General features: G+C 33.0%; 1 protein-coding gene across 1 annotated transcript; it reads right to left on the bottom strand.

Annotated features, from left to right (window-relative positions):
- Nucleotides 1-156: 156 nt before the first annotated feature.
- On the bottom strand, nucleotides 157-27388 carry LOC134718112 (uncharacterized). The gene is made up of 17 exons (XM_063580605.1): nucleotides 27353-27388; nucleotides 25116-25180; nucleotides 22164-22240; nucleotides 18342-18413; nucleotides 17058-17157; nucleotides 15492-15595; nucleotides 14418-14489; nucleotides 13089-13272; nucleotides 12257-12342; nucleotides 9557-9628; nucleotides 8296-8392; nucleotides 6131-6225; nucleotides 5540-5611; nucleotides 4072-4243; nucleotides 3232-3305; nucleotides 910-981; nucleotides 157-256 (listed from the first exon to the last, which is right to left on the bottom strand). Exons 1-17 carry the CDS (start codon nucleotides 27355-27357, stop codon nucleotides 173-175), a joined length of 1503 nt encoding a protein of 500 aa, XP_063436675.1. The 5' UTR covers nucleotides 27358-27388; the 3' UTR covers nucleotides 157-172.
- Nucleotides 27389-27795: the final 407 nt, after the last annotated feature.

Genomic DNA, 27795 nt, shown 5'->3' with positions numbered 1-27795 from the left:
CATCAGGGTAAAATTGAGAATGGAAATGGGGAGTGTGCCAAAGCAACAACCGAAGGCGAGAAATATACTGTTATTAAGACTAAAAAGTAGGATAAGAAGGGTAACTGGAACTACACATATATTTTTATTACTGACAATAAACTATAAAGAATTAAAACCAATTTAACAAAATTTAATGTAAAATATCTGCATTGTTGTTGCATCCTTCAGATTTGCAACACCCAGCTCGTGCATGTGGTCCTGCCACCCAACATGTCTGTAATAATAATAAATATATATAAAAGCTTTTATTTAAATAAAGATGATCAATGTTGATGAATGATTGTGTGAAACTCTTACATTCAAAGTGTTTTCTCATTGTGTGAGACTCGTACATTCAAATTGTTTTCTCATTGTGTGAGACTCGTACATTCAAAGTGTTTTCTCATTGTGTGAGACTCGTACATTCAAAGTGTTTTCTCATTGTGTGAAACTCGTACATCCAAAGTGTTTTCTCAGCCCTCATATTTAAGATAAAAATATTGTACTTGTTAACCCATAAAAAACGTACCTACCCTAACATTTTAATTAGTTGCTTCCCACTGCTGCATACACTTTTGTTTCAGGTTAGGGTGAAGGTTGGTATAAAAAAGAAGATGTGGTATGATTGACAATGAGACAGCTATCCACAAAAGACCAAAATGAGACCTGTTCACCCAAATGATGCCTGTTCATTATAACTTGAGACACATTAAAAAAGTTAAGTTCTCGTTCTGAATCTATTCATATCAATTTAAATCAAGTTAAATTTTAGTGTACTTTCATTCGCTGGATTGTCCGGTTTTGTTTGGTCCATTTTTTTTTGCAGATCTATTGACTGCACAATAATACAAAATCAACAGCAGAGTAAGACTATGGCCTGTACGTTACCTTTTCGTTAGCACATTTCATGCGATATGCCACCAAATTATTAGAACCTGTAAATTCCTTTAGCTGACAAGTCTGCAAGGAAGATAAAACATCATTATATTTTAATTTTGGAGGCAATGCGTCTTCTGATTGGCTGATTTGCTTAGTTTATCAGCCCATAGACATAATTAAGTCATGTGATCGTGACGTCATTAATTTTTTTCATGGTTTTTGCCGGTTTAAATGGAATTTAGAATTAAATTATAAGAAATAACTATAATATCTTTTCTGTCTATGAAGAAATAACACAAAAAATGGGGCACACAGAATAACACGCGTAATCCTAATAAATAATCATTAAAATATAAAATTAAGCTGACCAACGAGGTTTTGATTTTGACTTCTATATATCTGGCACACATTTTTTTTAACGTTTGGTTTTTCAATGACTGTTTTTATTTGAGCTCCGCTTGTTAATTTATGTAGACTTACCGAAGAGCGTCTGGTAAAAAAAAGTCGTATTTGGCTTTCAAATTTTTGTGTCTGGGTGTCACTGGTAAGTCTTGTGTGTACACAACGCACTTCTGGTATTAAATTATAAACCTGTTTCCTTTTGTTAGCTATGTTAATGTTATATATAACATGACCATAAAAGAGAGAGGATTGGCACAAAACCAGGTTCAACCCACCATTTTTTCTTTAAAAAATGTCCTGTACCTAGTCAGGAATATGGTCATTGTTATATTATAATTCGTGTCTGTGTGTGCTACATTTTAACGTTGTGTTTCTTTTGTGTCGTTTGTTTCTTCTTACATTTTGAGTGTGAATTCACATTATTATAAAACGTGTCACTGTACTCTTCTATCCCAAATTCATGTATTTAGTTTTGATGTTATATTTGTTATTCTCATCGGATTTTGTCCAATGCTAAGTTAGTTTATGCTTGTGTTGTCACGGAATAGAAGTTCCTTCATATTTCCAAATGGAAAAACTATTCTCGAATATTATTTCCACAGGAGTAAAGATTACAGCAGATGTTCCTAACGGAATAAATTGTATAGAATATTTGTTCCGACAGGTACATGTATTATGACATTGTTTATAATAAAGTTTCCACTGAAACTTCTGTTAGGTGGAACACATATACGTTGACAGTGTCGTCATTTTCTTGTATTTAATGCGTTTCCCTCGGTTTTGGTTTATGACCCGGATTTTTTTTTCTATCGATTTATGAGTTTTGAACATCTGTATACTACTGTCGCCTATATTTATTGAACAAATTTGCGAAATTCTAGTTCTTTGTTGGTGTTTTTATTCTAAACTGATTATGTAATAAATATGACTTTTCTAGCGGCGACAAACAGCTATTCCAAAACCTTTATAACTTATAATCTGCCGTCTTGTATTAATGATAAGTCAAATAAAATGTTTATATTTTTTAAATTAAGCTGTCCGATTCTAATTTTCGTTTTTTTTTTATCTACTGCTTTTCATAGTTCACGAATGTGTCAATAGTACACGTATGCCCCACTCGCACTATCAATATATATTTTTAGTGGACCATGACATTGAAGTAAAAACTCTTATATGTAGCATTACTATCAGAAAGATAATATCATAGGGAACATGTATACTAAGTTTTAAGATGATTGGACTTCAACTTCATCAAAAACTAACTTGACCAAAAACTTTAACCTGAAACTTGATTGCACTATCATTTTCTATATTCAGTGAACCGTAAAATTCAGGTCAAAACTCTAATTTGGCATTAAAATTAAAAAGGTCATCTCATAGGACACCAAAAACTTTAACCTAAAGCAGGACGAACGGACAAACAGACGAACGAACGAACCGACAGACAGACAGACGAACGCATGGACGCACTGACCAGAAAACATAATGCCCTCTACTACTGTAGGTGGGGCATAAAAAAAATAGCGCTATTTAATTATAATCCTGGTATCTTTAATAAGCTGTGAACGGACGTAGCCTTGTTTGACTAACCTCTTCAAATGGTTTTCATTTGGGCGTTCTGTTCCCGTATCCCGCTTACACTTTGTACGCAAGCAGTTTTTCTCATTTCTTTTGGTAATTTATCGTGTCCCCCTAGATTTCATTTCCCGTTTTCACGGCACAATAGTTTGACTTTTGCGTGTCACGCTTACAAAAAATCGGCAATCCCGGGTCACGATTAAGCCCTAATGAGACACACCTCTAAGCTACATATTTGTCCCCACACAGTTGCTAGAAACTTAACCTTGGGTTAACTCAACAGCAAAGTTCTTCTTTAACTTCTCTACTTTTGTTACTAACCACTAAAACTCTTTCATATTAACTACTTACCTCCCCTGAATTGCAGTTAACCAAATTTTGACACTCACTCAATCGAATAACAAATTCGCAGGAATAACATCTTACTAAAATAAAGGAAGCACTTCTCGTGATATTTTGTCTAATTTCTTTTTATGTGTCTGCTATTTAAAAAAAAACAACATCAACCAATATTAAAATGTCGCAATAAACTTTCGTTATTAGATAAACATTCATACAGTATAGCAGAGAAAATAGCTTAAAACTTTTTTAATTGATAAATCGTTTTGAGAGTAAATTCCCCGTGCCACCATAATGTATGTCAACTTGTGAAACTGTCTTTTAAACCAATAAACTCATCTTTCTAGAGCTAAAAGAGACAAACGTTTTACGATCACAATCCTGAATTCGCTAATCAATAAAATGTTTCGCGGTCAAATATCGATTGATACCGGGATAGATGTTAAATGTTTATAATTCTGTTCTATGGTTGTAACACTTTTAGTCAATGTGTCTTTCTATGTTGTGATGTTACACTTATGTTTCAGATAAGGGAGAAGGTCTGGTACCATTAAAACTAAACTTTAAAATTTTCTGCACCTGTCCTAAGTCAAAAATCTCATATTCAGTAGTAACTGTTGTGGTTTGTTTAATAGTATGCAGTTCATAAAAGTTTCTAGTTTTTCGTTTTTTATATAGATTATACCGTTGATTTCCCCTTTTTGCGGCCTTTTATTGCTTGCTGTTCGTTGTAATCCATGGTTCCGTGTTGAAGACTGTTCTTTGACCGATACTGGTTTATAAATTGTGACTTGGATGGATAGTTGTCTTATTGGCACTCATACCACATCTTCCTCTATTCATTTTACTTACCAGAAGAACGCACTTGTGTTGTTGTCTGTGCTAGAAGTGGTGCTTGCGTCGTGATAGTCGGATTAGTAAATAACTGATTACTGCGATGTTGGTTAAATATTTGACAATTTGTATTGCAGTATGCTCCTATGCAACAACCGCTACATTGTGCTGAAGGTATACTGCTACACATCTTTGTTAACGTAAAATAATAACATTGTATATATGTTTCATTAGAATACTTAAATTTGATTTGCTGACGTCAAACTATTTAATTCTGTATCAAATACAAAAGCTATAATTGCACGTGCTATCCATACGTATGTAAAAATTCAATGCATCGAAAAACAAACGAAAATCTATTAAATACTCTCAATGTAATGAAGCATACACATAAGAACGTCATGCTTCTTTTTATTATTCTATTGGGTTGTAAAAGCGTTGATCGTGGGTGTATTCTTTATATGAAGTACATTTTTATATTTCTAACACTGTACTAGTATTGCTACTGCGAGAAACATGCTTTTAAGTGATCTTATTTAAGGATGTTTGCTCCTCTAGTTTTTGAGTTTTGCCAGATTTTCGGAATCCTCTGGTTTTATCCATGTATTGCCATTAAGAAATTTTGACCACTAACCCCTTCTTTTCTGTTTCTAATTTTTTTACATAAAGTGTAAAAAGACATATTTCAAAGTCTAATAAAGTCCTTGTTATTTTTTCATAGTTTTTGAAGCAAAAAAGTTGCCAATGTTAAATATATGAAAAATGGAGAGAGAATAATTTCCCGCCAAATTTTCAATGGCTGATATCTCGAAAACAAGCACACTTTTTTGATTATCAGTGCACTACTGATTCTTCTAAAAAAATCGACAAGACGCGTTATATTTTAGAACTGACGTTGTGAGTAGCAACCGAACATTACAATACAGAGAAGATAACACACCACACGACACTCGAGGATCAACAAACGATGAACATTTATTACTTTACATATTTTCTATTTGAACACGGTATTGACTTAACTAACGCTATTTACAAAAACCTTCAAAATGGTATGTACGTTAAAAGTAAAAACACAAAAATAATGAACTCCGAGGAAAAATCAAAAAGGAAAGTCCAAATTCAAAAGGCAAAAATCAAAAGTCCAAACACATAAAACGAATGGATAACAACTGTCATATTCCTGACTTAGTACAGGCATTTTCTAATGTAGAAAATTGTGGATTTAACCTGGTTTTATAGCTAGCTAAACCTCTCACTTGTACGACAGTCGCATCAAATTCCATTTCATTGTCAACGATGCATGAACAAAACAAACATTCAAAGAGTAAACATGTCATAAATAGAGGTTCCAATCTACAGTGGGGAGTATTATGCTCAGAATGGAATATGAAGTTTTGTTCAATGACATGCTGAATAGTCTCAACCAATCAAATATTTGATTAGCTATCAACATGTATAAATAGTGGAATAACATTTATTAACTTACATCTTTTCTGACACATCCCATATTCAGTGTTATTTGACCATTCAAATCGTGACTTTGTTTTATCATGCATATCTACGAAAACATATTGTAATGAACTAGACAGTGAATTCAATTCCTTTTTTTGGAAGCTAAATAAAAGAAATTTGTAAAGATATACTTATTGGAAAAACATTTAAGTAGATTGTATGCATAAATTCAAAATAATTATTAGATCTAAAACAGTTTAGAAACCTAAAAAAAACCTCACCAATGATACTATGTTTATGCTATTGTACATCAGACGTCATTTTCAAAAACTATTAAAAGATCAAAACATGTACAAATTTGACACGCATTAAGCGAAACACTTCAAACTTATAAAGGACATTCTCGGGATACATGAATAATTTTGATACACTTTAAAGTAATTTTAGTCATATAGGTCAGTGCAACCTTTATATACTGAACTGTACGGTACTTAAGGATTTTTTTCTGTTTTTGGTAGATGTATGTTTTAATCACATTCACAACGCATTACATTTAATATGACTGGACTAACACTTAGAATATAGTGAAATAGTATTCAATAATAAAACCAATGCATTTTAGTACCTGGTCAGCTGTACATCTTGATACTTTCTTACAGTCTTCTGGTCTTTTAACTCCCTGGCATGTTGCGCAAAAATGAGATTCGTCAGATAAAGAAACTAAAAAAAAAAAAATATTATGAGAGAAAAAAGTATGAGGCATTGATATACACGGGGACATGAAATTGATAATGAAAATGGGGAATGTGCCAGAGAGACAACAACCCGACCATAGACCAGACAACAGCCGAAGGCCACGAAAGGGTTTTCAATGCAGCGAGAACCTCACGCACCCGTACGAGTCCTTCAGCTGGGACCTACATAAAATTTGTATACTAGTTCAGTGTTAATGAACGTCATACTAAACTCCGAATTATACACAAAAAACAAAAATTAAAAATCATATACGACTATCAAAGACTAGAGGCTCCTGACTTGGGACAGGCGCAAAAATGTGGGCGAGTTAAACATGTTTTTTGATATCGTAACCTCCCCGTAAACTTCTAGCCAATACAGCCGAAGTCATAATAGGTAACAAAAGAAACTAAACAAAATGACTAGTTTACCTATGAATGCGTTAAGTTTTTATAGTTTTCACAAATATATCAAGTTTAATGCAAAAGGATAGATTCAATCAATAAAGGATAGTTTTTTCGGCAAATTAATCTTATATTGGTACCATTAAAACGTTTAGTATCCTACTGCAAATGTTTGCACCTGCCTTTAGTCACGAATCTGATATACAGTAGTTGTCGTCTGTTTATGTGGTTCATACGTGTTTCTCGTTTCTCGTTTCTATATAGATTAGACCGTTGGTTGTCCCGTTTGAACTTTTTTACATTAGTAATTTTGGGTTTTGGGGTCCTTTATAGCTTGTTGTTTGGTGTAAGCCAAGGCTCCGTGTTGAAGATCGTATCTTGAACTATAATGGTTTACTCTTATAAATTGTGACTTGGATGGAGAGTTGTCTCATTGGCACTCACACCACATCTCCCTATATCATCATGGTTTCATTCATATATAGGATGCATCCATATCTTATTTGAGTCTGGTAAGTTTTACTTTGCTGTATACGCTGAGGCCTAACTACAGAATAAACATCCTGCAGCCAAATGAATACGAGCAATATCAAGTTCGTATCGATTGATATACCGATATAAATATTACATAATATCAGATATAGTTTCATATAGATAAAGACAACAGTAGTATAGCGTTGTTCAAAAGACATCAATCGATTGAGAGAAAATAAAAGTTTACAGACTAAAATCAAATAAAACACATTAACTATAAGGGGGAAAACAACGAAACAACAGAAACACAAAAGTGCAACGAAATACCAAACGACAATGTAATACACACAGAAATGAACTATAAGATGTTAGATTTTAATAATTATGCATTATTCGCTAGTATTCTTGATAATGAAACCTAAAACAATTGTTCGAAATGATAATGCGTTTATGTAAAATATTATGTCTATATCTTCTTTCTTTTCCCGATGATAAATTTACCTTTAAAACTTTTAAAGATGGCAAATATTGCAAGGACTGTGACTATACAGGTGGTACAGCAAAATATACGGCAACACAAATATCACCTCTTTGAGATTAAGTAAACAGTAAAATCACAAAAATACCGAATTTGTTTTTGGGAAGATTTAAAACGAAGAGTCCCGAAATGACAAAATCAATAACGCAAACACATCAAAAGAATGGGTAACAAATGTCATACTCCTGACTTTGTACAGCAATTTCTTATGTAGAAAAGTGCGGATTGATCCTGGTTTCAAGCTAGCTTAACCTCTCACTTATATGACAACTGCATAAAATTTCGTAACACTGAAAATTATTTGTGAACAAAACAAACTGAACTAGGTAAAAATATCAAAATTGGGGGACAACAGGAAACGTTGCGTTATTAACTTAATCACTTTAAAGGAAAGCAAATATCTAACAAACAAAAAAACACAAAACACATCTAGACAAAGCTAATCTTTCTAGTTACACGAAAAATTTGTGATTGCCTGTAAAGGTCTGAAACAATAAATATTCAAACTAAGAATTTGTAAGATTTTTTTTATTATTTTTGAAACAATTTTTATTTTTTCTCGAATCTGAAACTCTTATTTCTTTCAAAAATGATCAAAGTGCATACTGCAAAGTCAGCTAATTGATTAAATTTTATTACCTGTATGGCCGCATCCATTCACATTACAAAAATTAGTTTTACAGCATTCATGGCAAATGACTGTGTTCAGTTGATTGGCATTAGAAGAGTAGCACGACTGTAACATATAATTGAAAAATTGATGGATTTTCTTTCTTATTATCGACTTTTGATTCCGGGGTTTATTTTTTTTTGCAGGTTACTTTTTATATGCAAACTAAAGAAGTAATTCAAGCTTGCAATCTAGGGGTGAATTTACTGTTTTATGTTTTCTTTACACGACAAAATCATCGGAAAACAGTAAACCTTTCCGCCAAATTACAACATTTATATGAATAAGTTACTTTCTTTTGGTAGCTCTTACTTGAGCGAATTCTAAAATTTTCTACCACAGATTAAGTTACCTGTCGAAAAATAATATAGTCCGGAGTTAAAAGTCGGTAATATGAAAAATGTCTATTGTCTGATGCAATATTCTGCAAAGACACACAAAACAATAATGACATATTTTATATACAGTCATTCTATCACCCACATTTTTTGGTGAGGTTCGTATGTATAGTTAGTCTTTTGTTTTCTTTGCTGTGTTTTGTGAATATTTGTTCATCTGTTGTTGTTCTATTTTGGCGTTATCAGTTTATTTTTGACTTATAAGTGTGCATTTCCCTTTTGCTATCTTTTGTCTCTATTTCACCCTTTCTTTTGTTCGTGCATATTAAAAGTATCTTCAGCTTATAATCAAAAACAAACAAATGCCTGCTATCATGTTAAAACCCGTCACATTTTGTTGTATGTGTCTGTCCCAAGACAGGAGCCTTTAATTTATTGCTGACTATACGGTATCGTATATGCTCATCGTTGAAGGCGTACGGTGATCTATATTCTGCTTTATTTGATCTTTTAGAAAGAATTATATCATTAGCAATTATGTCACATCTTCTTTTTATATATTGAATCAAATAGCATGATATTTTTCTCAATATAAGGAATAACCTTCTGAGATAAGGATGGTGGTACCCAACACTCTCACTAAGATTAATTTAGCTCGTTTAATTTTCATAAAATTTTGACAAAGTATTTACTTTGGCCCTTTAACAAAAATATAAAATTTCAAAAATTTCAGTAAAATTACACTGGTTATATAGTAGTTTGACAAACACCAATGTTGATCATTGAGAAGGTTACTATTCCATTTACAACATAACGTAATTAAAACGTTTAGCTGATTTTACAGAGTTATCTCCCTGTAGTGTTAGATACCACCTTAAAATAATTTACTTACTGTTTTCGGTGAACAATCACCAGAGAAAATAACATTACCATCAGATGTTACTGACTTCTGGGTGTAGCATTGCTGAAATAAACAAAAGGTACTTCCCTTTGGATCATTGGGAAAAAAATAACGCTAATTGTAAGGACAAAACAACTTCAATTGACCTCAATTAAAAAACACGTTAGAGGTCCGATAGTAAAGCAAAACACCAGTTCAAGACAGATAATACCACTTACGAAAAGACAAAATCAGTCTGAAAAACACATTTTTGAAAACTTGAGACTGTGTAGAATGATGCATTTCCAGATCTGAAATGATATACTTATCTTGCATCATAGCAAGCAACTATTTTTCGAATTTAAATAAAATTCGACGTGATTTTCACTACGGCAAGTGGATCATGTTCATTGTCATCTGTGACACAAAACATTTATACCATTCAACCATCTGATAGTTTTAGTTCAACCTTTCCAAGGGATATCTTCAACTTAACAACCTAAAACCAGTTGTTTTCTTGTAATAAGCTTTTTGTTAAAGAATCATGATAGAAGGTGAGCACGTAGGCATATGCACTTTATTAAAAGTAAATTGAGAATGGAAAGGGGGAATATATCAAAGAGACAACAACCAAACTAAACAACAGATAACAGCCACAGGCCAAAAATGTGTCTTCAACGTAGCTAGAAATTCCCGCAGCCATAGTTTGGCCTCGGCTGGACCTTTAATAAAAATGTGTACTATAGTTTGGTTAAATGTACGTCATACTATACTCCAAAACATATAACTGATATTACTACATAAACAATAATTCAAAAATTAGATTTTTTTTTAAGGAATGTGAACGTTAGAATAAAAAAACCAGAGGTACACTTGAGCTCATTAGTCACTAATAAACCAATAATACCATGGCAAAAAACAAAATACGATACTTATATGACTAAGACAAAACAACTCACATAAAACAAAACATGTGAAAACTCAAATAAGTCTTGGGAAACGTATGCCTGCTACAAATTTGCTGTGAGTGATTGATTGATTGGTATATAAAGCCACTTTAAACGCCTTTGCGCTATTTCGTGGCGGTTAAATTTTTATTGGTGGCGGCAGCAGGAGTGAGTTACGAGATGCAAAAAAACTTGGGTTGGAAAACTGACAATTCTGGTCATTTAAGATTAAATTCAAATGCACCTGTCCTATGCGGGGTTCGTAATCTGTGTTTATTATAAAAAAACGTTTTTCATGACAGCTAAAATAAATTTGTATCTGATTGCTTTGGTGAGGTTTTGGAACTTGTGTCTGATGTTCGGACTCCTTGGTGTATTTCCATTCGATATAGTAAAAACAGTTTGTCTCATAACACCCATTTATGTTTTCATTTTAAAATTAATAGCTCATAAAAGGTCCAAAATTAAGTGGATTCTCTATAATATTTTTCTTTTGATTTCAAACCCAAATAACATCAATGCAAATATAAGATACAAGTCTGAGTCAGCCTTTTCCCGCTATATGTTAGAAACCAAATATCATGTAAAGGAGCTCCATGAACTATTAATAATTTAAGCTTATTTAGATCCTTTAGAGACCGGTCAATATTGTTAGGGGGTTGGGACCGGTGCAATTCATATTTCTTCCTTAAAAAGATCTATGTCCTACCCTTTGAATAAACCGAAAAAGTATCTGCCCTATATGATATACTCTACAAAAGTTAATGAACAACAGCAGAAGGTCCCCAACAGGTCTTCAATGTAGCGATAAATTCCCGCACCCGGAGGCGTCCTTCAGCTGGCCCCTAAACAAATATATACTAGTTTAGTGATAATGAACGCCATTCTAATTTCCAAATTGTACACAAGAAACCAAAATTGAAATAATTCAAGACTAACAAAGGCCAGAGGCTCCTGACTTGGAACAGGCGCAAAAATTCGGCGGGGTTCAACATGTTTGTAAGATCTAAACCATCCCCTATACATCTAGCCAATGTAGAAAAGTAAACGCATAACAATACGTACATTTAAAATTCAATTCAAGAGAATTCCGAGTCTGATGTCAAAAGATGTACCCAAAGAAAATAAACAAGATGACAATTATACATAAATAACAACAGACTACTCTCAGTTAACTGACATACCAGCTCCAGACTTCAATTAAACTGACTACAAGATTTTGGTTACATCCTGGTTCAACCCCCATCTTTCTTAAAATGTCCTGTAGTTACGAATATGACAACTGGTATGAAACAGTTCGTACACAAAACGAGTGTCTGGCGTTAATACAAAATTTTAATACTGGTATCTATGATCATGATTTATGAGTTTTGAACATCGGTATACTACTGTTGCCGTTGTTCTATAACGAGTTTATTTATGTTTCTATGTTTGTTTCCGTATGATTTTGTTGCACTACAGTGTTCCTGTTGTTCCTGAGTTTTTTCCCTTATAGGTGATGTGTTTCCCTCGGCTTTAATTTGTAACCCGGGTTTGTTTTCTCTCAATCGATTTATGACCTTTGATCATAGATATACCACTGTTGTGTTTATTATACAGTGAAACCTGATAAAACCGAATCCTGCTAAAACCGAAAACTAGTATCAACCAAACATGTTCTTAAACACCGTCATATCAAATTGTATGGATTGTGAGCATCGGCCAAAAGCAAACAAAATCTTAAGTCCCGAAGAGGTTCGGTTTAGCTAGGGTTTACTGTACTTACCTCGTGGACACCACAGTGTGTAAATTCTGTGCAGTCAGCTGGAGATGAAATATCCTTGCACGAGAAACAGGATGTTATATTTTTACCTGAAAATTATAATCAATAATAAATGGTATGTACTTCAAATATTGTATTGCAAACCTTGGTGCCATTTCAGGAATAAACTTAATTAAAGTTTATAGTGTCTGATGCTCGGTCCGTTTCTGTGTTTGTTACATTTTAGTGTTATGTCGTTGTTCTCCTCTTATATTTTATGCGTTTCCCTTGGTTTTAGTTTTTTATCCCGATTTTCTTTTTTGTCTATGAATTTGTGAGTTTTGAATAGCGGTATACTACTGTTGCCTTTATTTGTTTCGTGAAGAAACAGGGAACAAATGCATTCTAAGACTAATAACATGTCCCTTGTTATTTATAAAACGGTCTTAAGACATTGAAACTTTCAAATTCAAAACGCAAGTGTTGCCGAGCGTTTTGAATATATTTGAAATTAAACGATCGACAGTGGAATAATACCGTATCGAACGATAATTGGTGGTGAAATCTGTTTCCCTAATGATTTTTTGATGATATACGGACAATAATTGTCCTTTTTTACAATGATCTATAAAATGAAGTGGTCTTGCTTTGTGGCGTCATCTTTCATGGTCACCTTTCTTTACCATAACGTCACAATATGAATTTCAGATAAAAACAAGAAAATTTGATGTCGCCATCGAATATTGACTAATGGCAAACTGATATAAAACGAACCATACGTCTATGAAACAAAAATAATCAGAAAATCAGCAAAAAGATAAATTGGTTAAGAATTCGAGAAGCCTAAATTACGTACTATACGCCGGTTGTAAGTATGTAGGAGTTGTTTTCGGCATGACTGGTACCACATTCCATCCCTGTGTTGTACTCGGTGTTTGTAGTGAGCCAATATTAGAACTTCCTGATGAACATTTATAGTTACAGAAGGGACCAGTACAGCACTTGTTACAAATATTAGGGTTTTGTATAGATGCGCATTCCTAAAAGATACAAACAAAAAAAGAGCGGGAATTTCAAATGACATAATTATATAATAATGAAATTAAACAATAGTTAATTGAAATCTTTTGATGGTAAATCTTAAAACTACTTATTTTTGCAGATACTTCATTTCTCATTGAGCATTATCGACTGCAGCTATTTTTTACAGGATTTCTCTAGTTACCGCCGTAACAAAACTAATTCTTCGTCATTACTGAATTTCATTCCATACTTGCAGGCTACATTCAATAGAAAACAAATGTCATCTGTCTTTTTCAGTGTATTCCACCTGATTTAAATGTTATAAATGCAACGTTGCTGTCATCAACAAAATAACATTTCAAAAGTAAGACTTAAAATGTGTCTGTACAGTTTTCTCCAAACTTTATGAAAACAAAAATAAAGAAATACACCCTTTTAAACACAACAATATTGGTGTCGGTAATACCTGTCAATTTTTAATACAAATTACATCATGCAGTTAAATCGTGTAGTCCCCAAACGGTGACTGAGGATATAAATAAGGTAACTTGGTCTTCTTTCAACCGCAGTAAAAAGCTTGCCAAAGTAGGGGCGTCTGTTTGGCTAAGTTTGCAGCCACGTACGGTCAGAATGGAGACGTTTAAATTCGATGCCTCGTATAAAACGAGTGCAACGCTCATTGCACATTAAAATAGTTATCAAAGGTACCAGGATTATAATTTAGTATACCAGACGCGCGTTTCGTCTTCATAAGACTCAGCAGTGACGCTCATATCAAAGTATTTATAAAGCCAAAAAGTTGAAGAGCATTGAGGATCCAAAAATCCAAAAAAGTTTTGCCAAATATGACTAAGGTAATCTTTAAAAATAATTGCAACAACTCTTTGATGGTGCGTCCGTAGCTTGTTGCAAGGCAAACTCAAATCCCTGTTCATATCATCATTTTTCAGTGGCAGTCTAAATTTCCCCGACCGTCATCCGGGATGGCCTCTATTTAAAGACCTACAAATTGTTTTTATTGGTAACGTGTTCTCGTTCTGAACATGCATGAAATATTTTCCACAAAACCTCACAACCAACAATCAATGAATATATCGCCAAGTAACACCTACAGATTTCTAATATTCTAAATTCAAAAAACACAAAACACAAAACTACTCACTGAATCAGATTTACATCCAAATTGGAACAATTGTTTTCCGTTAAAATCTCTTTTTTCTACTACACTACATTTCTGTGAAAATAAGAACATCATAATGCTATTAATAGTCATTCACGTAATGTTTACAAGAAAAAATAGTTCTGAATGAATTGATGTTTTTTTAAAATAAATTACACGCCAAGTAAAAAATCAGCATAAGATAACATTCAATTGTCATTTTTGCCCTGCATTACTAATTAAGAAACTTATTTTTAATTCAAAAGAACTATTTGGTTTACATGGTTATAACAAACAGGTTATTCATTTCTAAAGCTAAATGATAAACTAGATAAATACGTTGTTCGTCATTATGCTTGGAATAATCATAGGTCAGCACAGCCTTATTTTTGCATTTTGCAGTTTTAAAAAAAAGCTGTTAATACGTTTGTATTACAGACATACTTGTATCGATCAGTGTGAGTTCTTACCGTAGCCGAAATATGACATTTAATTTTTTACTCTTACTTTTGGGACTTACATTCATATTTTAACTATGCTTACAAATCGTAGAATGATGATGATATCCTAAACATTTCATCAACTCCTAAATTGATCTTTGGTGTCATTTATTGTCCCATTTGACCCAAAAGTAAACTTTTTCAACATGTAGTTAACACCTCTGTCCACAAGAAAAAAAACATAACTATAAATCGGTCGTTTCCTTAACCATTGGATTATAAATCCCCGAGGGAATGGTCAGCTCAATAGTCAGCAATAACATGATTTATAACAAACCTTTCTAAAACTGTCCGTTTATCAATTTTGAAATTATAGAGAAACTCATGTTTGAAATCTCTTAGACAATGTTCACCTTAGATTGATTCGGCGATATTTCAGCTTCTTTGTTGTTATAACTCAACTTTAGCGGTTCTTACACATCATTGGCTTTCTAGCATTCAACTTTGAGTATTCCTGATGAAGGCAAACTAGAAAAGTGCATCGGACGCATAAAATTTAAAACAGATTTTCTTTTTATTTTAACTGTTTGAGGGATTTATCTAACATGTACTGACACATGCCAGCTGTGATATTTACATGTCCTACTGCACATAAGCCAACTTTATGACACAAATTATCAGCGGTAAACTTGCTGTTCCCACAACTTAAACATAGATGATTATAGTGGTCAGCGTTTATTCCTGCAATAAAAAAGTTTTATCAAGATTCAAGATTCAAGGTTTTATACATAACCTCAGACATATACAGGTGAATAAGAGGACAATAGAATTACAAACATAAGATATCAAATAACTAATACTTATCAGAGGTACCAGATTTATAATAGAATACGCCAGACTACTAAATATTGTGTCAAATATACGGCTAAGGTAATCTATGCTTGTAAGAAAATTCTTAGTTTTAGACAGGAAATTGATACAAATGACCTTATAATTGATACTCATGGCAACACCGAAGTGCTAAAGGCGTACAATATAATTACAAACATAAGATAATAAATACCTAATATTCATCAAGTGCACAAGGCTTATAATTTAATACGCAAACGCGCGTTTCTTCTACATAAGACTCATCAGTGACACTTCAAAATAGTCAAATAGAAATCCAAACAAGCACAAAAATGTATAAAGATAAACAGTATTCAGGACCCAAAATTCCAACGCGTTTTCCAAATACTGCTTATCTTATCTATGTCTGGGGTAAGAAAATCCTTAGTTTTTCGAAAAATTCATACGTTTGAAACAATCATTTTATGAAAATGACTATACAATTGATACTCATGTCAACACCGAAGTGCTGACTACTAGGCTGCGGTGATAACAGTAGTGGCATCGATCCAGTGGTGTGCGTTCCTATTCCTTGTTTATTCTCAAGTAGAGATCGCACACATGTATTCCATGATAGAGGACAGTATTATTCTTCAATTCTTAGTATGTTTTTGCTTACCTTGTTCATAACAAAAGTCGGAATCGTAAAATTGGTCATATAGTACGGTTCACAACATTATTACTTGATATATTTCACTTGTTAACTGGGCGGTGTTCAACTGGTTTTATTATCATTTACTATACCATCTAAAATAGGTGTTTTGGGGGTAAACTCATCAATGAAGTGTCCAGTGATTTTATCGTAAATTCGTTTGATGACACTGATAGGTGATTAGAAATCAAGTATGACTATAACATTTATAACGACTCTCATTTGTATCATGCACATCTTCAGATAAATTGTTTTTTTACATAAATAAGGCCGTTCGTTTTCTCGTTTGAATTGTTTTACATTGTCTTATCGGGGCCTTTTATAGCTGACTATGCGGTATGGGCTTTGCTCATTGTTGAAGGCCGTACGGTGACCTATAGTTGTTAATGTCTGTGTCATTTCGGTCTTTTGTAGATAGTTGTCTCATTGGCAATCTTACCACATCTTCTTTTTTTATATCTATTCAAATCAAAATGTAAGATCGATCAGTTAATATAACGTGACAGTTTAGTCAGCTTGAACTTACCCTGTTCTTTACAACCTTTAGAATAACAGAAGTGTTAATCTCAACATTGATTACACATTACGGGTAACAGTATAACACTTACATTTAAGTCAGTTTTTACGTACCCTGTTCATTTCAACCTTTGTAATTTTACTTACCCTGTTCATTACAACCTCTATAATTACAAAAGTCTGAATCACAACATTGATTACACGCTACAGTATCACTTCTTCTACCCAGTGGTGTTGTTTGACATATCTGTGTCAATTAGAATTTCCGACATTAATTGAATATTCTAATGCACCATCGGTTGTAACGTTCATTTTGATTGGATAATGTCATCAATTTTTACGCATCGCTAAAAACGTAATTTGTGACCATCAAATAACAAATTGATGCATTTTGAGCCTTAAATACGATACAGTTATCTCCTAATTAACACATCCCACTATTGTGGTATTGTGCTATGATCATTTATCAATTATTGTGTTTCTGAAGTTTTGCTAATTATGTACTTTGTCTATAAAGTTTTTGCCATTTTGTTTTTCTATGTTTAGATAGCTGTTTGTTTACATAGTGATTATATCAAAATGTTGACTGTTGTATCCCTCTGTTAAAAATTTTTACCGATGTGTTTGATTTGTTGATTTTGATATTTAAGAAATTGATCTCCGTTTTTTTTAACTGCAAGACCTCCTATGGAAATGAAACCATATGTGCGGACAGAGAACGCGTTTCTTGCTTCAAACCAACGATAAAAAATTTCTTATCGAGTAATAAACTTAAAAAGTATAACCTTAGGACAAAAAAAATCTAAAAAAATCTTCTCTTCATTTTTTGAAACTTGTACTATCACATATACCAATATATTGTGTCCCAATTTGAAACAAAGTAAATTTTTCATAATTTATTGAAAGTGCCACTCTAACAAAGACTAATAGGGGAAACAATGGTGGTTTTACTTTTACTAATTAGAACAGACTTATTTTCGCAATTTTCACATCAGTTAATTACAGTTGCCACTCGATTGTCATATATGATAAAAAAAAAAAATCAAATACTACTGATCGAGTCTATCCATCTTGTATAACACATCGTTAAGGATGTTCGCTACTCTATAAAAGAATTTGTTATTTATTGATGTATGTAAATAAAAGGAGATAAAGAAGCGAGAGAGAAAGTGAATCCATTTGCTTGTTTTCGAGATATATAGGCCATTGAAAATTTGGCGGGAAATAATTCACTCTTTTCATATATTTGATATTGGTACCTTTTTTCATAAGGATATGGTAAGATTTCAAATAAGGCTTCTTAAACATAAAAAAAAATACGAAAAGAGATGTAGTGTTGTTTACGTCACCATGGTCACTACATAGATAAAACTAGAGAATTCAGAATATCTTGCAAAAATCAATAGATCTAAAATCCTTAAGATACGAAACCTGTCTGTCTCTACATCCTTGGTTAAAGTATGGAACTCCGTCATCAGCTATAATTTTCTCTATATAGCACTCCTAAAAAAAGACAAATCAGCCTAATTATCTAATATTCTCTCTATATGCGTTATTTATCTAAGATAATGCATGTCATTGGTTGAATTTTCTTTGTTTAAGAATGATTTTAACCAGTCAAAATGTTTTGGTTTCCGCTTATTCAAATACAAAATGTTGCTTCATTCTAAAATAACAAATTGGTAGTGACAGTATACCTACAATGAATATAATTCAATTCTAAATTGCCATATTTATTAAGAAGTAATTCATGAAAAAACGTTTCTGAAAATTGAAAATTATGTCTATGAACTGATAGATTAACACTTTCTGTTAATCAGAAGTCATAGTCATATGACACTTTGAAAATTATGTCTATGAGCTGATAGATTAACACTTTCTGTTTATCAGAAGACGTGTAACATCTAACATTAAACTTGACAGGACTCGGGATTTGACCTTGTTGCTAAGTCTTAAGTCTTCTATGTTTTGTTTTATACATTGTTGTGTTTATTTTGCTGGTTTTTTTCTATGGTGCTGTCAGTTTCATCGACTTGTGAGTTTGAATAATCCTTTGGTTACTGTCGCCTCTATTTAATAAAAGTGGTAGGTTATACACCAATAGATATCAGTCATTTTCTATGTTATATTGAATATAGGGGTCTGGATGGGGTCCTTCAATATCGTTTTTAATTTTCGTGCTGTTTTTCTCTATTCTTTATATGTTTTGCCCATTTTAGTTCACCGGGAAGGGCCCATGTGAGCTGATGCCATCACTTGACGTCCGTCGTCGTTCGTCGTCTTTTGTCGTCGTCTGTCATTTGTCGTCTATAGTCGTCTGTAGTTGTCTGTCGTCGTAAATAAAGGCACCAACAGTATACCGCTGTTCGAAATTCATATATCGATTGAGAAAAACAAACAAATCTGGGTTACAAACCATAACCAAGGGAAACATCAAATAAAAGAGGTTGCCCACGACACATCAGAAACACAACGCTAGAATGTTACACACTCAGAAATAAACTATAATATAACAATGGCTTGGTACAGGGCATTTTTAGAAAAAAAAGATAGGTTCAAACTGTTTTTTGGGCTAGCCAAACCTCACGCTTTTAAAGCAATGTTAAATATAACATTAAAATGACAACATTATATGACAGGACTACAATACAAATAAATGGAAGAACATATAGGACAGAGAAACACATTAATACTAGCTATCAAAAGGTACTAGGTTTATAACCTAATTATACGCCAGACGCGAGTTTCATCTTCACAAGTCTAACCGATGACGCTCAGATTTTAAAAGTTCGAAAGCCAAAACAAGTTCAAAGTTGAAGAGCATTGTTGACAAAAAGTTACAAAAAAAATGTGCCTAATACGGCTAAGGTTTTTTGCCTTGGAATAAGAACATTCTTATTATATAGAATATTTTATACTTTTGCAAACAGTTAATTTGTAAAAAAAAAAAAAAAAAAAGGACTATGTAAAAGATATGAATGATATCACCGAAGTGGTGATTAACTTACAACAGAAAAAAAGAATAAATAAAACAACATAAACCAGCACATAAAAGTCACAGCCGAGTTAGCCGAAGAGATCGACAACGCTGAAAATTACAATACTAGTTAATATAAATTGTGGTAGTTATTAGATAATTAATTGTATTATCTAGACATGTTGGTGTTTCGTCTAAATTAAATCCTAAACCAAACATATAGTATAAATTTAGTTGACCCAAACGTTAATCTAATAAATGAACTGGGTGATTAATTATATTTACCATAAACCACGAATACAAGATTTACAACTACAACCGATAAGACATTTGACAAAAATCGATGAGAATAACAAAAATAACATCCAAACTACATACATGAATTTTGGATAGAAAAGTACCGTGACACGTCTTATAGCAATGCGAAATCAAACTCAGCAAAACAGTCTAAATCGGGAGTAATTTCACGTTAGAATAAAAAGATCAGACGACGTACTGACAAACCACAGTCTAACACATTGTAAAAATGTCCTTAGTTAGTCTGGACAAAAACACATCGTATGGATAGACCAATTCGTGATGGTGTCCGTAAAGTTTACGGTTTGTCATTTTTAATCTGTCGTCCTCATAACTTTGTTGGAGCAGTTTCTGTGTTAGGATCACACTCCTGTATATGAAGTCCGTGTAGTGTGAACATGCACGAGCATAACGTATCAACTGGGATATGTAAACACCATACGAAGGGGCAGAGGGTGTGTTACTGCAGAGAAAGGGGAAATTAATAATTGGGGAAATAAAATTGTCCCGTTTATCACAGATATTCTAGTAAGGTCGTCCATCTGTGTCAATATTGAGGAAAAGATCAAGGTATGAAGTAGTCCTCCTAGTATCAGTAGTATCCATAATTTCAAGTTCACTAGGATATATAAGATGCAAGTATTGGTTGAAATATGGGTTATGTTCAGTAATAGGACATCATCAATATATCGGAAAAGAATTTCGAAAGGTGCTTTTTCTGTTTGTCTTTTAGAAGGGTTTGAATGAATTCATTCTGCTTCATACGAGTACAAAAACAAATCGGCTAGTAAGGGTGCACAATAAGTACCCATTTAAATACCGATTGTCTGTAGTATCAGTATAAACGATTCCAAATATGTTCTCCTCTGAAACTCCTGGGTCAAATGCCTTCAAACTTGAACTAAATGTTCCTTAGGGTATTTAGCTTAATCATAAATTGAATCCGCAGTTTTGATTCATTGACAAACATGGTTGCCATGGCTAATAATAGAACATATGGGTTAAATGCAGTTTTTCGCTTATATCTAAAAAAAAACACTTAATCTTTTAGAGAAAATCTGACATGGAGTTAGTTTGTTTAATTGATCAAGATCTATCAACCCTGAAACTTTCAGACGAATGGAACAACCCAGTGTTGGGTTGCTGCCACTAAATTGCCGGGTACTTTTAAGGGAATTTTGCGTAAATGATTTCAAAATTCTTCTCCACTGAAACTACTTGGCCAAAAAAACTACAAACTAAACTTAATGTCCCTTAGGGTATCTAGTTTATAAATGTATCCGAAGTTCTGATCCATCGACAGATATGACTGTCATGGCTAAAAAGAGAAAATAGGGGTCAAATACAGGTTTTGTCTTAAATCTAAAAAACTATAGCTTTTATGGCAAATCTGGAGTAAAATTTTCAATTTGTCAAAATCTATCAGCCTTGAATTTTCAGACAAATCGAACAACCCATTTTTGGGTTGCTGCCACTAAATTTGTTGTTTTAAAGAAATTTCGCAATGTTTTGATATCATCTTGATTACCATTATAGATATATATAAACTATAAACAGCAGTAATGTTCAGCATAGTATATAAGATCTACACACACTTTAATATGACCAAAATGTATCCATTAAAAGGATTTATTGCCCTTTAAGGACAATTTTACACAAGTTGTTTATGTTTTCTTTTCAAATGAATCTAGTATAAATGTTGTATTTCATTTCCTTTTACGCCAAGAAACATAGACACTATGGTTAAAATGGAACATATGGGTAAAATGCACTTATTTGATTTTGAAGAATATATGACAGATACGATAAACAATTATATGGAATTTTTTTAGCCCCTCATTAGTATATATTGAAAAGCAAAAATAACCAAGATGTGAGATTTCAAGATGTAAGCAAAAATTGCCTTTATTCTGAACTTTTCCCCATTACTCCATATTCTTCAAACCCCAACCAGACCTTCTTTTATTGCGTGTACCTACCTCGTGTGTACCACAAGTTATCACCCTGGTACATGAAGCTAAATTGGAGTTGTCCTGGCAACTAAAACAATATCTGTCTTGAAAAAAGAAAGTGAGTCTAGTTTTACGTATTATAACATGAAGTTCACCTTAATAGTTACATATAAGAAGAAGGTATCGGTTGTATATAGGGATTTGATGGGTGAGATAAGCCTTCTAATGTTATAGTGTGTCTCTCTATGATGGGATGTTATGCAATTGTTTCCGAAAAGGGAGAAGGTTTAATGCCATTTTAAAAAAAGTTTAATCCCGCTACAAATGTTTGCACCTGTCCATAGTCAGGTACTTTAACCTATAATGATTTACTTTTATAAATTGTGACTTGGATGGAGAGTTGTCTCATTGACACCCATACCTCATCCTCCATTTATTAATATTGTACCATAATCAAGTTAAGTACTATAAATCAGTGTTTTACATTCGGCATTTAAGCCGGGTGTGCCGACCACCTTCTTTTCAAAGCCGACCACCTTTCCATTTTAGGAGGTGGTCGGCTTTTTTTTCAAATTCCGGATTTTTTTTTGTTTCCACACCGTAAAAAAAAAAATACTAATCGCGCCTCGCAGTTCAAAGTGGCCCGAGACCACCTCTGTTATTTCTTTATAACGTTTTGTCGCATTAAAAAAAAATTGCCTATTCTTTTTGTCTAATTTTTGTCTTAACCATGGTATATATAGTCATTATATACACCATAGTTATTACGAGTTAACATATTTAAACAAACGAATCCGAATATGTTAATGAGTAAGACACATGGTATATAAAATTTGTAATATAAATAAAATGATTGACCATATCCAACTATAGCAGTCATCACGTGACTTTTGTGACGTCACACATCACCCGTATCAAGCCCAAGTAAATTGTATAGAAATGCATAGGGGCTTTCTGGAATCGATGAAATACATTACTTTAAGTTCATAATACTAAAAGTGTGGGTCTTTGTAGTAATTCCTCATATATTTAGAAATATAAATATTCCTTTTGGAATAGTTTAAATTTTGATCTTCTCCCTTCCAAATGCTTTTGAAAATTTGTCTTGTTGCCTCGATAGTTCACACTGTTAAATCATACAACTACGATAAATATTGGATTTTCTGTCGTCTTTAACCTTAAATTGCGATTTAAACAAAACAGATGGAATAATTGTGGGTCTTCGTGCTTATTAATATATTCATAAATATTTGAAATATCGTATATAGAATAGTTTAATTTTCTATTATGTCCCTTCCAAATTGATTTGAAAATAAGCTATTTTCAGAAAATCTGCTATTATTTTTCAAGATGGCGACCAGATTGACAGCGTGGGGCGACATGGTAAAAATATTATTTGTACGATTTTTACTATGAAAGTTAAATAACTGTTGGATGCTCGCGTTTTCATTCATTGTCTTACCTTAATGCAGCATGTAATCGAACATTGGTTCCTTTTTGTCAAGCTTAAACATGCTGTTGTTATTTTTATAAAATTTTGAAAAATGGCGAACAAATAATTTTCAAACGTAGAGGATGATCGACACTTATTTTGTTAATGCACATAATTCAATTTATTTTCTCTGTTTATATTGCAATTAAATATGACACGTTATTGTAACTATAAGAATAGCCATAGCAAGATTAAGGAGATATTAATTAAGTCATAACATCAACGTGATCAAAGAAAACAAACATGACACCTAATCACGATGTAAGTTTTGACAATACCCATGCATGTAGATGCATGTTTTGACAATACCTATGCCGATTAATGTGTCCGATTATCAATGAAATTCTTTGCAATATTATTTCATATTCATAAAAGAAGACATCGAATGGATAAACACCGAGGTGAACTAAATATATTTTTCAAGTTTCTTTAAATAATTCATCAGGTAACCAGTATAAAAATCCTAATTGAACCAGTCACATGCAGAGTTATCGAACGTGATTATGACTGTAATAGTTGCATATGAGCTTCAAGACCTTCAACTGATATTGGAAATTGATCACGTTACAGTTTTATCCAATGAAATGGAAGCTCGCGCAAGTCACTTTTACGCCTCGTGAATGATATTATGTGTATTTCATGTTATAGAACCCCTGAATTTGCAAAAAGGAAAGAAAATGTCAGATTTTCCCGATTTTTATTTAGTTTTGCGCCCCGTGTATGTCGTTTGTTTGCGCAAGTAACTTCATAATGTCATCAGACTGAGGTAAACAAAAATATCGGATTCCAGCATCGGACAAGGATTAAATAATTATTCTAATGACGGTAAGAATTGTTTTTTTTTTGTTTTTAAGTATCATACAAATTAATCATATTTTACAGAATTTTCATCTCATTGAAAAATGCATATTTATACATTTCTAGTTTTCGTATAAACTGCTTTCTTCCGTTATTTTATTAATTCGAATATAAGCTAGATTATTTATTCAAACACAATTTTAATGATAAAACACTGTACTTTTCACAACTTAAAGAAGAAACATTTAGTAATTGTTTCCAAAATTAGGGGAATTCGTAACAATCCTATATAGTTTGAAAAAGGTTTCTTAAGATTTGGGTACACATAATTTATTGCTTTTTGTTAAGAAATGAAAACAAATGAAGATCTTGTCCTTTTAGTACGTTTAACAGTTTCCTAAATATTTAAGAGGCGGGTACATTTAAAAAAAAAAAAGGTGGAGCTTCAGCCATGGAATAACATGAACATGAATATGTTATACTATGGCTGAAGCTCCGCCTTTTCCCTTTGAATTCTAGTTGGGTTGCATATTTAATTAGCAAAGTATGGTACAACATTAATTTGCATATAATATACCATGGTTTTGCCTCACCACACATTTTAAGCAAATTATTTCATAAATCATCAAAGGAAAAAACCTAATTTATGTTACAATAATATTTATCTTGATTTCGGAGGAATATCTCACCTGAATATGCATACGAAAAGAAAACAATGTTGATAAATAAAATCCGTGAGACTTCAATATACTTCCTGCAAAAGATTAAATTTGATTTGATTTTTTTTTAAAGAAATGAGTATTGATTACCATTAAGTTTGTGTAAATAAAGTTCCTTGGTTTAAACTTTGTGGTGCTGTTTCATTTAAGTAATTACTATAAAAGAAAATTGTCGATGCATCACATAAATAATGCAGTGTATACTGAATAACCTGCACAGCGATAACCCTTACGTGTCTCTTGTTCGACTTATAGTGTATACTGAATAACCTGCACAGCGATAACCCTTACGTGTCTCTTGTTCGACTTATAGTGTATACTGAATAACCTACACAGCGACAACCCTTGTTTGTCTTCTTAAACGACTTGTATGCATGTGTCATTTCATTTTGGTGAATAATTGTATGCAAAAATATATCAAATGAGTTTTGCGACTTGATGTTACCGGTTTCAGAAAAGTATATGTAGACTTGTAGTCTGTTGTTATTTATGTATTATTGTCATTTTGTTTATTTTCTTATGTAACATCCTCTGACATCGGACTCGGACTCCTCTTCAACTGAATTTTCATGTGCGTATTGTTATGCGTTTACTATTCTACATTGATAAGAGGGTTGAGATCTAAAAAAAACATGTTTAAATCGTTGATTTTCCAATGTGAATGGTTTTGCACTATGAATTTTGACCTATAATGTTTTACATTTATAAATTATTATTTGGATGGAGAGTTGTCTCATTGGTACACTCATACCACATCTTCCTATATCTACCAACCCCGCCGCATTTTTGCGCCTGTCCCAAGTCAGGAGCCTCTGGCCTTTGTTAATTAGTCTTGAATTATTTTTAATTCTAGTTTCTTGTGTATAATTTGGAGTTTAGTATGACATCCAATATCCTGAACTAGTATATATATTTGTTTAGGGGACAGCTGAAGGACTCCGGGCGGGAATTTCTTGATGCATTGAAGATCTATTAGTGACCTTCTGCTGTTGTCTGTTCTATGGTCGGGTTGTTGTCTCTTTGACACGTTCCCCATTTTAATTCTCAATTTGATTGACATACAGATTATGTCAAAGCTTTCATTTAAGGCGTACAGAGTGCCCGCCTCCCTTTTTTATAGGAAAAAAATGGTTGATCATATAGGCAATCACTGAGACATGCCCTTCAGGCAGTCAGTGTGCCCCCTTGTGAAAATTTCTGAATCCGCCTTTGTTTTTCACAAGGCAAAGCGTGAGCAGATGTTCATAAGTTAATAAAGTTAATAAATTTGACCGCCGAGTGCCGGTTTAATTTTTGTGTTATGACATCGGAGGATCCAGGGGAAGGGTTCCGTTGGTTGGAATCCCCCTCCCCACACACACACAAATTCTTAGAATCCACCTCTTTTTGTCCTGTGTTGGGAACCCTCTTTTTTAAATAATGGCTAGACCCGCCCCTATATGGGTTGCTGTCTTATTGACGAGTATCAAAATCACCCGTTTCATTTGTGCAGAGACATATGTATATACGTCTCTGGACATATGTATATACGTCTCTGATATTTGTTATTGAAAAAAATAAGTAGTGTCTGTAGAAATTCGTAGGACTCGCAATAAATAAAATAAATAATGAACAAGGAATAACATTTAAAATGCACTGTTTACCCTCTGTTGAATCAATGATAACCGTACGAATTTTAGTATTCATGCATATATCCAATTCGTCGAAATGCAGTATATGTGAAGGGTTGGGATCTCATAAACATGTTTAACCCCGCCGCGTTTTTGCGCCTGTCCCAAGTCAGGAGCCTTTGGCCTTTGTTAGACTTGTATTATTTTAGTTCTAGTTTCTTGTGTACAATTTGGAGTTTAGTATGGCGTTCATTATCACTGAACTAGTATATATTTGTTAAGTGCCAGTTGAAGGACGCCTTCGGTTGCGGGAATTTCTCGCTACATTAAAGACCTGTTGGTGACCTTCTGCTGTTGTTTTTTCTATGGTCGTATTGTTGTTTCTTTGACACATTCCCCATTTCCATTCTCAATTCTATTCTAAATAATTTGTCTAAAAAATTAAACATGCGCAATATGAAACACGCTTAGTATAAAACAATGTAACATGTAAGAAGTAAACAATGTTTGTTAAGGAAAAAATATTTATATATATATATAAGTAAATAAGTAAAATATATTACTTATTATTATTATTATTATTAATGTAAGACCTACCACATTATGTACGTCTATTATGTATTTCAAGTTGATAAGAAAGGGTCATTTAGAACATTAGGTCATAAGCCACTATAGGAAATAAAAGTACAATTTTATGAGGGTCTGAATGGTATAGATTACTTTTACTGTAAGTCGCAGGAAAAATCATTTAAAATGTTAATTCCTATAAATACTCACTTTTGATGTGGGGAGGCAGGACCTTTTTCGGAACGTCGGGAACAGGTGTTTTTTAAGCTCGGGATTTCGGGATTGACCCTTTCGGGATCCGGGATTTTTTTTTAATAGCGGGAAGTTGGGATTTATTTATTTTTTAAATTCGGGACCTCGGGGTTTCATGTTTTTAAGCCCGGGACTTCGGGATCAGGACCCCTCCAACACCCCTTCTTTTGATGGTAAGAAGCTTCTGTCAAAGTTGGTAAAAATCCCGGATGGTTTATGAA

Source organism: Mytilus trossulus, chromosome 5 (genome assembly GCF_036588685.1).
Source record: "Mytilus trossulus isolate FHL-02 chromosome 5, PNRI_Mtr1.1.1.hap1, whole genome shotgun sequence".
NCBI classification, from domain to species: Eukaryota; Metazoa; Mollusca; class Bivalvia; order Mytilida; family Mytilidae; genus Mytilus; species Mytilus trossulus.
This window is presented reverse-complemented; position numbering and strand designations above follow the sequence as displayed.